The 17000-nt window shown below is 34.2% G+C and overlaps 2 protein-coding genes and 1 long non-coding RNA gene across 3 annotated transcripts; 2 read left to right on the top strand and 1 right to left on the bottom strand.

The window, feature by feature from the left end:
- Positions 1-1641: 1641 nt before the first annotated feature.
- LOC147934581 (uncharacterized) lies at positions 1642-2406 on the bottom strand. The gene is made up of 2 exons (XR_015570305.1): positions 2299-2406; positions 1642-2197 (listed from the first exon to the last, which is right to left on the bottom strand). It is a non-coding gene; the product is annotated as an uncharacterized LOC147934581 (long non-coding RNA).
- A 2-nt stretch (positions 2407-2408) lies between these two features.
- Positions 2409-4790, top strand: LOC104724354 (thaumatin-like protein). The gene is made up of 4 exons (XM_010442814.2): positions 2409-3164; positions 3244-3471; positions 3739-3965; positions 4350-4790. Exons 1-4 carry the CDS (start codon positions 3104-3106, stop codon positions 4602-4604), a joined length of 771 nt encoding a protein of 256 aa, XP_010441116.1. The 5' UTR covers positions 2409-3103; the 3' UTR covers positions 4605-4790.
- Positions 4791-6622: 1832 nt separating this feature from the next.
- Positions 6623-8518, top strand: LOC104724353 (AAA-ATPase ASD, mitochondrial). The gene has a single exon (XM_010442813.3). It carries the CDS (start codon positions 6826-6828, stop codon positions 8368-8370), a length of 1545 nt encoding a protein of 514 aa, XP_010441115.2. The 5' UTR covers positions 6623-6825; the 3' UTR covers positions 8371-8518.
- Positions 8519-17000: the final 8482 nt, after the last annotated feature.

Raw genomic sequence — 17000 nt, 5'->3', positions numbered from 1 at the left:
TCTCAGGTTCGACTTATCTCCCTCGGTTTTGAATGTCATTTTGTTATTGGTTATGTTTGAATTGTTTAGTGGTAAGGTTGTCGGAGACTAGCTTTTCGGTAACTTCTGGTGCACAACAGGATTAGCTGAACGAGCAGGTATGTTTTTGAATCCTATTAACTGTTTCTTCTTAAGAAAAATTCCTTATAAGATTTCTTCTCTACGTTTCTGTTTCAACAACTTTTGTCTCCGAAAAAGAAAACTTTGGTTTCTCAGGTACATACTTCTCGATACTCAATAGTATTAGTGGTAGTAAGGTACATCCTCTGTATATTGCATCTGGTGCATAGCAGGGATAAATTTTTGTAGTAGTAGTAGTAAGATGACTTTGTCTAAAGGCTTGAGTTTAGACACTATAAGGGTAGTCAAGAATGATATCTCATGGTTTTTCAATATCATCTATTTCTTTTTGGACTAACATCACTATATTTATGGCTAATACTCAATATACCAAAGTTGTAAGAAACGAAATAAATCTCGGTTAGGGGAACTTACCGCTTGCAATCCCCTGAAGTTTTCTTTACATATATATCTTTAGTACCATTTGCAGAATCAAAATTTGACATTTTTGTATGTTAACTTCACATTTGTCTTTGGGCTAACAAATTTATGGCTTTATTGCAGAAAACATAATATAGTTTTCGACCCCTTTTCAAGCATGATTTGAGTCTTGAATCTAATTATTCCTGCAAGTTATGTTTATGTCAAAGACTCTTAATCGTTCAATGTGATATGGTAGTTTATGAATAAGGCATCTTTGGTGGTCGCGGTGTGTACATGAATGATCTAAAATCTTAGGTAAATGTTAGTTTTCTCTTCTTAAAATTATATTAGTGTTGCTTCTGTGTTGCTTGGTGTAGTAGACAGTGATATTCCCTTAATCAAAGCTGTAATTCATATATTGTTTATGTAGCTGCAAAAGTTGAGATCTCATGATTTTTTAACATCATGTGGTTGCTTACTTGCTTCTTTGTCTTTACTATACTGACTTAATGTATATATCAAACTTGCAGGAACTATGTGTGTTTTTATCTCCCCAAGTCCATGCGACACTAAACTACTCCCTTTGTCATCTAAGACTTGCCTTTGAATAACAACATTGTGAGGTCTCTAGCTATATTCACCTCTGGTACAATTTCGAGCCTTAGGTATTATTAAACAAAAGTATATAACTACTGTATATGATTTTTATATCATCAGAGGCATAATTGGAGTTTATGCGGTACACATCATCTTCAACACTCCTCCTTCCAAGTACGTATGTATGCATTTGATTCCTAATTTTACTTGTTACGTACATTTGAATATGCATGGATTTTTGAGAAATTTGAATATTTTTGGCTCTAGAAAAGCAAAGGTTTGTTTTCTTTCTCTTTTTGGCTTTCAGTTTTAGTAATGACTTGCACAAGTTCAACTTTTTGATAGGTAGAAATAGAATGAGTTCGGTTAAGGTTTGACAATGAGTTTTTTTTTTTTTTTGTTTCTCAGGTGGACTGTTTGCTTTAGGATTAATTAAAACCTCAATTAAGCTGCTCCAGTGCTCCCACATCTCTAATGCCAACACTGATACAAACATAAACGCATTACACCAACACCCACATACATGAAAAAACGTAAACTTAAAAAAAAATAAACGAAAAATTTGTGCCCACACTGATACAAACATAAACACGTTTCACGGACACATACCATAAATGTAAGCGCAAGCGCAAGCGTTAACGCTAATACTTGATCACAAATGCAAAAGAAAAAATGAACATGAACTGATTAAGTCGTTAATTAATCAGTAAAGAAAGTGATAGACACAAGACATAATTGAGTTTCTTTTCTTGTTAATACACACAGTCACACACATTCACATACATCATTCGAAATTTCAGAAGTACGCAGAGATAGATACAACAGAATTAGGAACGAGTGCTTTGCTCAATCTACTTTGTCTCTCTCCGTCTCTCAAGATCAAACTTCATCAACAGGTTCAAGTTTTGATGGTTCGTAAGCTTGATATGACGTTGCTAATGACTATGAGGGCCTATGATCGTCTTGTGGTTTCTCTCCATTGCTTCCTCTGTAATAAACCACCCCTTATTTTCTGTCTCACCACATATGACTCCTTCACTATGGATGCATCAATGGCTCTTGACGTATCTTGTTTCACCTGTAAAGGGAAATCACATCATCATTATCTTTACAATCAAACATATGGTTGAGATTATAAGATACAAGTTGCCACAAATAAACATAAGAGCAACGCAAAACCTCTTGTTTGGATGGAACGGTGCGTCGATTTTCCCTGGTATTTGTAAAGATTGAAATAAACCACTCCAACCTGATTGTGAAGTTGTACCTGGTTGTGTAAAGGAAGCATCATATAATTACAATAGATGAAATCAAAATATACCAAGGCAAACACTAGCTTCAAAGTTCTTATAGACATTGCGGGTCTGGCCTGTTTTTAATAAATAATAAAAATTAAAAACACCACTTAAACAAAACTATAATTTTCCGGGATAATACTAGTAATAGTTGTAGATTACATAATTATCACGAAAATTATCAATTATTTAAGCATGGTTGTAGATTACATAATTGATAATTTCATCATACTAGTAAATAGTTTTTTTTTCTCACAAATTGAGTTCTGCAAACTCAACTCTATTACTAATATGAAAACTTATGTTTTTAATTTCTTCATATCAATTAGAATTGGGCGTATTTCTTATAATAAATTTTATTCCCCGAATGTAGTATTTTGGTTTATATGCCCAAACAATAAGAATCCATATTTTACCAAAAAAATAATTCTTGCATTTTTTCATGGTTCCATTGATTTTCGTAAAAGCAACATTTACCAGTCAAAAGTTCTTTAATATCATCGGAAGCGATCAACTCCCTTGTCTTAAAGGATCAAATCTAAACTTACCCATAATCCAATCTTAAAGCATAGTTAAAGATCGAAAACGACATGATTATTTTTTTTTAAATCACGTCTCTGGTCACTTATAAATACTCTATAACTTGTATCCACCAATATGAAACGATTTAAGTTACAACTATAATTCCAATGAAATTCTACTCCACCTCCCTGTTACAACTTTTTATTATATCGAGTTGTATAGTGTATGGTAATTTTCTTCCTTATTTTTTGTATCATATTGTTGGTATAGTTGATTTTATCGTAACTATGATCGATGATATCAATAGGCAAAGTAACAAGTCATGAAGTAACATTTTATGTGCAAAATAAATGTTCATTTCCAATTTGGCCGGCGGTTGCCCCCAACTCCGGCCATCCAGTGCTAGCCTCTGGTGGATTTTATCTGCCATGCGGAGGTATTGAACGCATTGATGCTCCCTGGGGCTGGAGTGGTCGCATTTGGGCTAGAACTGGCTGTGACTTCACCTCCAACTGGAAACAAGCTTGTGAAACAGGTAATTATAGCTCTTACATATAGTACTATGACTATATAGAGAGTTTCATAGAGAATATTAAATGTTCTGTTTATATATTATATCCCAATGTAATATGTTTATGATTTGATAAGGGGAATGAGATATCGGTTTATAAACACAAGATTAAAAAAAATTGACAAAGAAAAAACACAAGATTAGAATTGTAATCATTATTGAATTACAACATATTTTTTAATATACACAAGATTATAATTATACTCATTTTTTAATTACAATGAATTTTAGGTGATTGTGATGGACATTTGGAGTGTAATGGATTGATCGGAAAACCGCCGGCAACACTTATTCAAATTGCGGTACAAGCCGACAAATTCAAACCTAATTTCTACGATGTAAGTCTCGTGGACGGTTATAATCTCCCTGTAGCAGTGAACTCCAAACCCATATCATCCAAATGTGCCATCTCAGGCTGCCATAAAGATCTCAAAACCACATGTCCTGAAGAACTACAGGTGACATTTTTTGTTGTCAACCATTTGTTTCAAAATCAGCAAAATTCAACATTCTGAAAGTAGATATAAAGATTGATACGTAGTTGGACTCGTTACATCAAAATGATGAATATCTGAAATCCATCTTACGTAAAGAGACGAATTATTGCTTTAGAAATAAAATCAAATATTGGGAAATAACGAGTTGCTTTACTAGTCAGTGTGGTCACAAACAATGAAACAAACTACAAATCTTATGGGATAAACAAACAAATGTTATCAGTAAATATTTTAATCCTTGGTTATTTGAATTTATCTTAACTAATACTTATATATATACTCATCTGAATATAATTTATAGTCTTTGAAGTTTTGTTTCGTACGTTTTCTTCTCTATCTTTAAAGGTTTTGAACGAAGAGGGACGAATCGTGGCGTGCAAGAGTGCATGCTTAGCGTTTGATAACGACAGGTTTTGTTGCCGGAACGCGTATGGAACGCCCGGAAAGTGCAAAAGAAATATGTACTCCATGTTGTTTAAAGAGGCTTGTCCCAATTATTACAGTTATGCCTACGACACACCTCCGCCTTTGGTCACTTGCTCCGCCAAAGAATATCTTATCACATTTTGTCCATCGAGTTGGGGTCACAGTTCCACGTAAAAAAAACCTCTAATAGAAATGATATCATATATCAAATTATGATTGTATTTTTTACTCATGAACGTATAAGGTTCGTATAGTTCGCTTGGATTCTTTGTTTCTGCCTTTAAGTGCGTGATAATAAGATGTGTGAGATGTGTTATGGACCGGTGATCATATTAATAACTAAAGTGAAATTAGTTTCGATTTTACTTGGCCACGTTCTATTCCAAACTAGAGTAAACCAAAGCGTATTAAATTAAACTAAGCCAAACGTAAAATTGCATAAAATCAGTTTGAGTCAAATAGTGCATTTAAAATTAGTTTTATGCAGAATGAGAAAAAAAAAAAAGTGATGCCTCATCACGAAGCATATGGGATATCAGGATATGGTACTACTTTACGGTATCAGGCCAACACGGAGCATATCGGCATATGTAAGAAATTTTTAATGAGACATAATTGTAATTCATGTATGGTAGATATTAATATGAAAAAATCAATTTCGGGCAATGTATTTTTATATGGAGACACATTTGTTGTATAGTGTAGCAGTAAGCAAGCAAAGATATATTTGTCCATCACTAACGAGTAGTACAGAGTTTCGAAGACTCAAGAAAGATTAATTTGGACCTAGAAGACTCATTAAAGATTAGTCTGGACCATCTAAGGAGATGATTAAATGCATGCTATTAAGTTGGCTAATAATCAAATGTTTCATGTAAAAGAAGAAGTAAATGGAGTTAGACTGTTACTATTTTGTAAGGTCACAAGTAAGTATTGAAACAAATCCAACTTAACGCTGCAGATACATTCACCAAAATGGTTACTAAGAGCTGATTCGAGTTATTCCACTAAAAGCTTAAATATTTGGTTTATGACCCACGCATCTTTTTTTAAACAAAAAGAGGAAATTTTAAATATTTTCTAGAGTCTTTTTCTATTCATTGTCATTCGTTGCCAAGTCTTTTTCTATATAATTTTCACTTTTCAAAAGTTTTTTTTCTTTCTTGTGTAGATAATAATAAATCGGAAACTTAATGGGATACACGAAGCAGCGTGGTCGGTCCGTGTACACTACAAAACAAGTCTTTCACGATCAGGTGGTCCAAACTACTATATTTGCAGTCTGCCTGTCTCTTTGAGAACGTAGTAGGGTCTCGTTATTGAACCATTATAACAGTTTGAAAGAGAGAATATTTGACGTCAACCAGGATTTAAAGAGATACACAATTTGTCCAAAAAAAAAAAAAAAAAAAGAGATACACAAAAAGAGATAATCTAATTTTAAATTAGAGTTGTCAACTGATTGTTAATTTAAAAATACATAAACTTTATAATTAAAATGGTTAAATACGATATTTTGATGAGATTGATACAGGATAATGTACGATGTTAAAAAGTCATTTTATAGTTGTTTATCAAAAGATAATTAATTAATTCAAATTATACATACAGAAAATATATAAACTAATGAAACTATTAACATATCTTCTATTTTATGGAATTAATGCGTAGTATTTTTTTTTTTTTGAAAAATTTAATGCGTAGTATTTAAAATTTAAAATGTATATTTATATAGATATATATATATAGTAATAATGACATGGAATGTAATATCTACAGACTGAAAATATTGTTTTAAACTTTTTTTCTTCTCAGCATCATATTATCATTTAACATTGATATATTAGGATAATCTGATGATGAGAAGAAAAAATAATTCGTAGAAAATATATGTATCCGTTGTAACATACGTCCTCCTAAGTCCTAACAACAACGTGTCGCCATGTTATTCTTAGTTTCTAAGATTTGATTGTATGTTCTCTTTTCTTAATTGATAAGATTTTTTTTCCAATTATTTTGTTAGTTATAATTGTCGTTTCCGAATTGGTTACCACACATGTGACATATGTGAAAACTAAAAGTTTGACAATTTCTTGGTTGTTTCCCTCTAAGGTCTTTTTGTAAAAAATGTTTTTATCTTTATTGTAATTTATGAGCTTTATTATCACTCGTGAATTGGACAATTTCTTGGTGGTTTCCCAAAGATATTTTATTATCCGTCATCGGCACTTTACTTATCTATTCTATATATATATCGAAACTTGTGGTGTATCAAACTCATTTTCTTCTTCATTAAGCATCACCATTTCTTCTTTACCAAATATCTCATCTGAGACTTATCTTTGAAACGTTTCTCTCTATCCAAGAAACCACGAAGCAGAGCACCTAAAAAGAAATGGGGACAATGAGTGAAGTATGGACTAACACAGGCTCTGCTCTCGCAAGCTTAGTTTTTATATACACAATCTTCGAGCGATTCTTCCCTGCCCACCGTGTCCGAGAGCACTTCGAACCATTAGCTCAAAGGCTCGTCGGTCTTGTCTACCCTTACATTCAGATAACGTTCCATGAATATAGCGGTCAGCGGTTCAAGCGAAGCGATGTCTATGATGCGATCCAGAGCTATCTTAGCAAAGACTCTTCTTCTCGAGCCAAGAAACTAACGGCTAACAGAGTCAAAGGAAATAACTCTATCGTCCTTAGCATGGACGACCATGAAGAGATCACTGATGAGTTTGAAGGGGTCAAAGTTTGGTGGCAAGCGAAGAAGCATCAAAGCGAAAGCCGATCTATCTCCTTTTACCCTAAAGCTGAGGAGTCAAGATTCTACATGCTTAAGTTTCATAGATGTGACAGGCAAGTAATCACAGAGAGGTATCTTGATCATGTTATGAGTGAAGGCAAGATAGTTGGGGTTAAGAACAGAGAAAGGAAGCTTTATTCAAACAATCCAAGCGAGAATTGGTCTGGCTATAAGCAAACGAAGTGGAGCCATGTCACTTTCGAGCATCCTGCTACATTTGATACTCTTGCTATGGAAGATAAGAAGAAAGAAGAGATCAAGAACGATCTGATCAAGTTTAGTAATAGCAAAGATTACTACAAGAAGATTGGGAAAGCGTGGAAACGAGGGTATCTCTTGTTCGGTCCACCAGGAACAGGAAAGTCAACAATGATTGCTGCCATGGCGAATTTCTTGGAGTATGATGTCTATGATCTTGAATTGACAACGGTTAAGGATAATACAGAGCTGAGAAGGTTGTTGATTGAGACCTCAGTGAAGTCTATAATTGTTATTGAAGATATCGATTGTTCTCTTGATTTAACTGGTCAGAGGAAGCAGAAGAAGGAGGAGGAGGAGGAAGACGGAGATGAGACTAACCCTATTGAGAAGCAGATGAAAAAAGAGAAAGATGAGAATAAAGGAAGTAAAGTGACATTATCAGGGCTATTGAATTTCATTGATGGATTATGGTCATCTTGTGGTGGTGAGAGGATCATTGTGTTCACTACTAATTTCATAGATAAATTAGACCCGGCTTTGATTCGAAAAGGGAGAATGGACAAGCGTATAGAGATGTCTTATTGCGGTTTTGAAGCGTTTAAATTGTTGGCAAAGAATTATTTGGATGCTAAGGAAGAAGATGATAGTGAGTTGTTTGATGAGATCAAGAGGTTACTTGAGGTAGAAGAAATCAAGATGACGCCAGCTGATGTGGGAGAGAACCTGCTGAAGAGATCAGAAGTTGAGACTAAGGAGTTTTGTCTGAAGCGATTGATCGAAGCGTTGAAGGAGGAGAAAGAGGAAGCGAAGAGGAGGATCGAGGATGAGGAGAAGAAGAAGAAAGAAGAGGAAGATTCTAAGACGAAGAAGAGAGAGGAGAAGAAGACTAAATCAGAAGAGAAGGAAGAAAATGGAATAGCAACAAAAGAAGTCTGATTTGAACAATATATTGTACGACCTTATCATTCGAAATTGCAATAACAGTATCTTTGTTTGCTTATGTAAAAGCTAACTACGGTGAAACTAAATATGGTTATGTATGTATATGCTCCTATATTACACTGACTTGTTCTTTTTTGGTAAAGATATTGATGATCAAGTTATTAGTTAGTATAGGTGTCGATATTTCAGTCGTAGCACTGTTAGAAAATTAATTGTGTGTATCATTAATATTTTACTCTAGTCTATTTTACAAAAATACTTAGGCTTATGCTAGCATTTTTTTTTTTCTTTTTTTGGACAACGATGATTCTATTCATTCAAACTGAAGCATTACAAAAAGAGGATAAAGTATCCCAGAATTTAAACAATTACAAACATAAGCTTTCTCCAAAGCCATAAACATGATAAACATGAGCAAGAATAAAGAAAACATCAAGCAGAAATCTATGAGGACTATGAAACAAATGCTAAAAAGCAGTTGGAGATATGTGGGATCATGGTTGCAGGATTGGACATCGTCGAGGGACTCGAGAGATGACAAATAGGTCAGGGTCAAAGGACACAGTGTCATTGGTAGGGTAATCAGAGCCAAGGAACTCACTGGAGTGAGGAGCACTAGCAGAGACAAAGCCATGGCAGGGATTCGGGGGGGGGGGGGGGGGGGCAATAGCCCGAAAGGTGATGGAGGTGCGGGTGATTGTTTGCTTAACAAGGTGGTACCTGAAGTAGTTAGCTAGAATCATCGAGGGGTGGTTGTTGGTAGAGAAACCTCTAGGACCATAACCATAGCCTCGACAATTTGAGATCAGATCTAGTACGCCATGAAACTTCAAGAACTTAGGAGCAGTAAATATCAGGATTGAAGCTAATACCAGGATTCACAAAATATAAGTGTAGAGCCATAACATAACAGGTGGATCCTCTCTGCCATGGAAATGATGATCAAGAATTCCACACAAAGTTTGTAGTCGGTAAGACACTGACGAATAAAAAGCAGACTGGAGCTTCGGAGGAGAGGTTTGTTGCAAGGCATTGGAAGCAGGAGGGTTCACCAATGAAGCTAAAAACAGGTGCAAAGAAGTAATGTAAAGCCGTAATAAACCAGGTGGGTCCTCTCTACCATGAAAATGGTGATCAAGGATTCCACACAAATTTTGTATTCGGCAAAACACGGTGACAGAAACAAACGGCCTGAGCTTCAGACGAGGGTATGAATGCTGGAAATTGGGAAATACATGATAACTCCAGATTCGGGGACCAAAAGACAATGTCATAAGTTGAGCAATAGTCATAGTTCTAACATACCCTTTGTACATCCAAGACAAACTAGCTAAATGGAATCTCTGATGCAGTCTTCGAACACCGAGGATAGCCAAGCAAACTAAGAACAGTCTATAGGTTAACAGAGGGCTAGATAGATAAAACCTGGGCTTTTGGAGGTTTGACAAGACCAAATGGGAAGCCAACAAGCCGAGTTCGGGTCCAAAGCTCATCCGCAGAGATCCGGTGGATGTTGTGGATGGCCAGGGGAGTTGATTCGCGCAGCGGCTAGCCGGAGAGGAGAAAAAATTCTGCTTCTCTGGTGGGTGTGGCCATGGGTCTACGAAGCTCTCAAGGTGACATGTATTTGTAGCGGGAGTCCAATAGCGGAGGCAATTCGCAGCTCTGTAAGATTCCCCGCCAAACATCAGCTCCGACGCCACCTGGGAGGTTCAGATGATGTTGCGGAGAAGGGTTCTTCAGAGGTGGAGCACAATCCGGATCGAGAAATTGGGAAGTGTAGGGACTTTAAAGACGTCAACGGTAGGACTGGGCGATGATAGTTGAGGATGGGGTTCGCCGGACTCCACGTCCTTCAGTAGGAGAGCAAGGGCAAGCCTTCTTCGTTTGGATCTGGGGTAATGGTCGAGGATTGATAGAGATTCAAAAGGGGAAAATAAAAGGGGAAAACAGATCTAAAAAAGAAAACGAAGGAGCACATGAAGCAGCAGAGTAGCGTAGATGGTGAGAGGACCCGACACCGGCGAGCCGGAGCCCTACCGGCGTCGAAGACTAATGGTGATCGCGGCGCCTCGAAAATAGTGTCTGGGAGAGAAATATTAGGGCGAATTTAAGCTTATGCTAGCATCTCTATATCTATAGTCTATACTATTAAGAGGCAAACATTTTTAGTTAAGAGACAGAGGACTAGAGATTATTACATATAATGCCATTAGATTAAGCCTTGAAAACGTGTGGATCTCAGGTTGACCCGGAATATTTGTATTCGGATCGTGTATAATGTGATTAAACGGATCAGTTATAAATGCTTATCCAAACAGAATTTAAAAAAAAAATTAATCAATTAATTTTGTTTGCTAGATAAGGAAATCAAAATTTAATTCTACATGCCATATAAATAGAACTGATAATTACTCAATATCTTTGAAAGCTGTTTAAAGTTTGCTTCCATAATAACCAAAAAATTTAAATCGAAATTATATATACTAGGTTAACACCAGTGCTACGCCGCGAGATATTTTTCGTAAATATATTTGAATTCTTTTCATACCAAAAAAATAACTTAAAAAATTAATCTTATGTAGTTTAAATCATGCTTAGTTACACATGCTTTCTTCTAAAAAAGCAAGAGGATTAGTGATCAAAATCATTTTCTACATGTTTTCATTGGGATCATGGGATCCAAGTCCAAGAGTAAATCAAAACAACCTTACAAATAAAATTAGAGAATCACAAAATCAGTTTCCATAGTCATATGTTAATTAAATCTTAAATATTCAATAAAATACTTATTCTAATCATTTATTTAAATTCTTGTATTGATTAACTATTTATTAATTTCAGAATTTGTATATATTTCATATTTATAAATGTTTACTTGTGTAAAGCTAAATATATAATAGCTTAATAATATAAAATTCTCTCACATATCACTAATTATTTACCATTGCTCTCCTTCGTCTCTCCCCTCTTGTTGTTTTCTCTCTCCCTCCAAGTCGGCATTCTCGTCCCCGATGTCATCTTCTTCCTCCTCTGTTTCTTTAACGATACAGATCAAAGAGACAATTTGCGGAGAAACTCAAACTTATTCAACCTCAGAATCTTCGATGAAGCAATATAATATAGCAGATCTGTGTGCACCAACACTTTCCAATCTCCGATCAGCTTAAGATTAGATATGCAACTTGGCTTCTCCGTCGGAGATAAAATGCTCTCACCGTGATAGATACATACAATTAAAACAGACAGAAATAAACCAATTCGCTTAGTTCACTGGATTATATACAACTAAAGCACCAATATTTATAGGTCAAATCAAGTACCTCTCTTGGACCATAGACAGCTGCAATTACTTTGGTATTGCCTATCTCGAAAACAGCAGAACTAAAAACAAAGTTGAAATTTTTGTGTTCATATATAAGTGCCAAATTTAGAACTGAGATGGAAATCAAGGTAAAGAGAGAATAATTAATTAAGTATACCCGTCAGCCTTAGAAACTATTCCAACTTCAGCTACGATTTGCCTCATCTGAGATTTAATTACAAGACGCATCATGAATTGACTTGTGAAGGCATCATCAGCAAACAAAGACAAGGAATAGAGAGATGGTAAACATAGCTCATTGAATCGGCGACCATTTAATCAAAGACCTTCTGGGTTTACGCACTCCATTGTTGTGAAATCCACCACAACCAATCGACCAACGATGGGGCTAACATCAGCTTGGGATCTGCTCAGATTGGTAGAGAGAGTCGGTCGAAGGTTGGTATCACGGCGACGAAGAACACACATAAACTTAGCAATTGATTAAACACAGTGTTCCACAAAGTCTTATCGATTTGCTTTGTCCACATAAGACAAAAAAGGAGTCTTATCGATTTGCTTTGTCCACATAAGACAAAAAAGGTTTACGTTGTACTTTTATTGTATTGATATCTAAACATATTTGATTTGATTTTAAATTGTGAGATACTTAGCGAAACAACAATAGCGAAACAACAAATCAATTTAATATAATTAAACAAAAATAAATAATCATTTAATTTAAATTTTGCAATATTTCTTTAAAAAATGAAAATAATCAATTATGATTAGTATAGATGAAAAAAATTAAAAATCAAAATTTTATATATGTAAACAAATTGTTCGAGTGGCTTTGACTGCTTCAAGGAGACACTACATCCACGTGAGAATCCCAATGGCTTTAGTTCTATGTTGAATCTCGCTCCTCCCCATTGGAGAGACTCATCGGGAAAATTTGCTGGATTTAGCTTGTATCAGCTGATTGAAAATCTATGTTCAACAAAGAAGAGAGGCAGTTAAATGAATCATGATAAAAATATTAAGAAACAGAAACAGTCCAAGAAATTATAAAGAGTAGAGAAAGATCTTGTTATATAGCACTAATCTAAAATTTTGTTTCAAAATTAGCACGTTTACTTTCAAATTTTTCAAAACTAGCACTTGTAAATACTATATTATTATTTATTTTAATAATAAGAAAAATAATTATAATATTTTATACCAATTTTTGGATTTATTAAAATTATGATTTTGATAATTTCGGTGAAGCTGAAGCACCTGTGAAATTAACTACTGACGAAGTTTCTTTTTTATTTTTATAAATTTTTTCTTTATGTATCAATTTTGATCTTAGATTTTAAGATTGTCGACCAAATCGTAATTTTTATATGCCTTTTAATTGAGAAATTTGTAGTATAATGGTTTTTGAATATAGCTATCTGTCTCATCACTAATCGGATCCCCATTTGGATTCGTAGCTCGATTGTTGTTTCCTCGCAAAGTGTAATCAGATAAAATTCTAGGGTCTCGGTTAATACAAACTGGTATTGATTAATAGGACGGTATCTTTACAAATTTAGTATGGGCCATTTTTTGTTAAAGTATTTTTATAAATTTAGTATGGGCCTTAGATGCCTAGTCTGCCACCTCCAAGACGGGCATGTGGTGATGGTTTTGCGGATGTCCAGCGACAAAGCTGTGGTATGATCGTGGATCTGGCCAGCAAAGACGTGTCAAAATGTCCCCTTCTCAGTTTTTACGGTGTTCTTCCTAAAGATACGTGGCACTTTTTAATTTAACATTATCATTAAATTGGGTTGGGATAAAATATTTTAATTTGTGTAATTAAACGTTGCAAATGTTGGGGATTTGGGTTTCGACCCATCACTTGTAAGGCCTTGTTTAAAACCTTCAAAACCACCCGAGTCTCTTAAGTCCAAACCAAACTACCGACTACATCTTAAGTAAAAAGTAACAAACGCATCCCTAAATTGCCCAAAACTAAATGAAAGTTTAATGATTTAACGAAAGACAAATAATATAATATACTTTTATTGTTCCATTCTAATTCCTTCATCATCTCAACACTAACAAACTAAAACTATCGAAAAATATTATTTTTAAAATCACCGAAATTACCAAAACAAACTGAAATGTACCAAACCAAACCGAAATTATTCAATAACATATATACAGAACCGAAATACTAAACATATATAATTTGGGTTTATATGACATTTTAATTGTCTATACGACATTATTAAAAACATTTATTTATCTAAATAATGAGGAATACTGAGTATAACATCGAGAGAGTGATGACCCTTGGGTTGAGGTTTCCTGAGACTTGAGCATCTATAGCATTTACTTCAATCCCTACCATGAAACAGTATCCAAACGATACCCAGCTCAGCGTATCCATCTGATGTGGTGGAGGGACTTGGCGCCGAGGATTCCTCTGATCAAAATGATGCGGAGCGAGGTTGAGGAATGAGTTGTTCCTGGCTTGTCTCTCAACAGCGCGAGGTGGTGAGGATGATGAAGAAGGCTGACTCTGATTTTTCGTTTCCTCTACACGCTGAGAATTTGAAGAAGAAGCACGTTCGAGATCATCTTGATCACCAGAAGATGATGTCTGTCGACTTTGGTTACAGAGAACAACAATGAAAACCATGAACGTTATCGATCCCGTGAATGTCACCATTTTGTGAAGAACAGAGCGAGAGAGAGAGATATGAAATTGCTACGAACAGAGAGAGAGAGAAAAGAAAATAAAATCGCTAAGAACAGAGGAACAGATAACAGAGAACAGAGAGAGAGAGAGAAAAGTAATGGATTTTGTTATATATAATGAGTTCCCTTCAAATAAAAATGTTATTATGATTTAATTTTTTTTTTTCATTTTTTTTTTCATCATGCATAAATTTTATCGTTTGGAGTGTTATCAGTATATGTAGAATTATATCTTTCAGTAACAACTTAATACATAAGTCTTTTACCCAAAAAAGAAAAACTTAATACATAAGATATTTTCACCAAGTAAACTTCCGAGACCCATTTTGTTGCCATTCGAAAGAGATGTTTTTATTGTAGATAAAAATACGTATATGGGAGCTAAACCGTTTAATTCAGTACTGGAAAATATATATATGTATCCTATTAACAGTTTATTTAAATTAAACTAAAATCTTTACCAAAAAGATACAAATTGATTACCGAACTAACTATACAAAAAAGTCATAATTCTTAGTAAAATAAATGTAAATATAACATATACATATAAACAAACTATCAAATCTAAGAGGATATATTTACTATGTGCATTCTCGACTCTACACGTTAACCCGCAAAAAATTCTATTTGAAACCAAAATTATGCAACAAAAGTCAATGATAATTCTATTAAAACTAAATGAAAAATCAGCTTCGTTTTATATAGTAGTTCCAATGTTTTTAAACCTGACTCGAAAGGTGAACCAGACTACCTTCTCGGTCACCGGATTCGACCGCAGGTCAATTAATTAATTTTTTTTTAATATATATATATATAGATTATATAATTTTATAAATATAAAAATAAAATTAATTATACCATGTTTAACAAATTACGAAATCTAAAAATAATAATAAGGCGATTGAAACTTTTGAATGGAAAAAACACTAAGATAGTAGAAGCTGCTATTTCTTCATAGTTTTCATTTGGTTATGTTTCCATTACTTGTTAAACTCACAATAAAAAAAAAAAAACAGACTTCAGACGTAGTACTATGAAATTATTAAGAGATGCACACACGAAGATCAATTATTTATAATAAAAGTATACACCATAACCAATTGCTGAATATACGATGATTAATCATATTGATGACGATCACATAAAAAATTCGAAATAAAAGACAGATTGAATAACCAACCGTTTGTTAAGCACGTTAAAAGGAGATGAGAATTGTAGAGAAGAAGATGAAGCGACCAGATATGTGTCGCTCATTGAGAGGAATACAAATTTTGAAATTAACAAGGTTTAAAGAATAACTGAAACGGTGAAACAATGAAATCGAATAAATTTTCTTGAACGGTGACCCCGCCGGTTCGACGGGTCTACCGGGTGGCGGGTTTATAGCGGGTTATTTTGGGTTTTTTCGGTTTTGAGTTTAGCGGTTATAAGCAATTGACCCAAACCAGAGAAGTGTCTGGGTCACAGTTCAACCGGTCGGACCGGCCGGTCTGGGTCTAAAAACATTGAGTAGTTCTATTTAGTTAAAACAAACATGTAGCTCTTTTAAATAAAATATTTTCTTGCTTAAATATTAAATCAAATGTGCTTATGAAACCCATGAAATATCTTGCAGGTCTATGGAGGAGTTTGAGACTAATTTCTGGGGGAGGTGCAGCCCACGGATAGACCTTCTCTGTGGGTATTCAAATGGGTCGTAAACAAGGACCCATATCCATATGACCACATAGTAAATAAGCAGCAATTCCGCATTTGGGGAAAATTGATTCCTAACCTAGACCAACATGGCAACTCTTCTAAGCAGATGGGAACCACTAGCCTACCAATATCTTCCATATCTTAAAACATTGATTTACTTATTAGTTATCAAAGTCAATTAGATCTTCAAGTGTACAGAACCTATACCGAAGATCTGAACCTTAAACTGATATTAAAAATTGACAATTTATCTTTTCATAACTATATATTAATTGTAAGAAAATCTAAAATATACATTGCAAAAAAAAAAAAAAAAAAAAACAAGATGATGAAGAAGAAATATCTAGAAGTTGTTAGCAATATATTTATAGAGGACTGTATTCCTACGCAATATGTAATTAATATTTGTATCCAAATTTCAACATCAACAATTTTGTTACCGTACCCCAATAAAATTGTTTTAGACTCTATAGTTTTAGAAACTTTTACGAAAATAAACTGGAGCAAATATCTTAAAATATTGGCATGTGCTACTGAAAAAAAAAAAAAGGTTATAAATATTAGAAAACAGAAACTGCATAGTGTAGACAAAGTTGACAGTAACCTTTTTTTTTCTCTCCTTAATAAACTGTCAAAATCAATAACCATTTATCTGTTCTAACGATTAATTACATTTTGATTTTCGTCTTATAAAAATTGAAAAAAAAACGATTAGAATGTTTTCTCACATAAAAATTGAAACTGTCAATGCAAACGTTAGGAGCAAAAAAAAAAAAAAACTCCAATAGAATTCAATTATCTACATATGAACAAAAGAGATGGAGCAAAAACTATTAAAACAATAAAACCCTAGAACGTATTTGTTTTTTTGAGTCCGGATATATAGTTA

The sequence above is a fragment of the Camelina sativa genome, chromosome 11 (assembly GCF_030686135.1).
Source record: "Camelina sativa cultivar CO46 ecotype springtype chromosome 11, ASM3068613v1".
Lineage (NCBI taxonomy): Eukaryota > Viridiplantae > Streptophyta > Magnoliopsida > Brassicales > Brassicaceae > Camelina > Camelina sativa.
The sequence above is the reverse complement of the archived record's forward strand: the minus strand, read 5'-3'. Positions and strand labels throughout refer to the sequence as shown.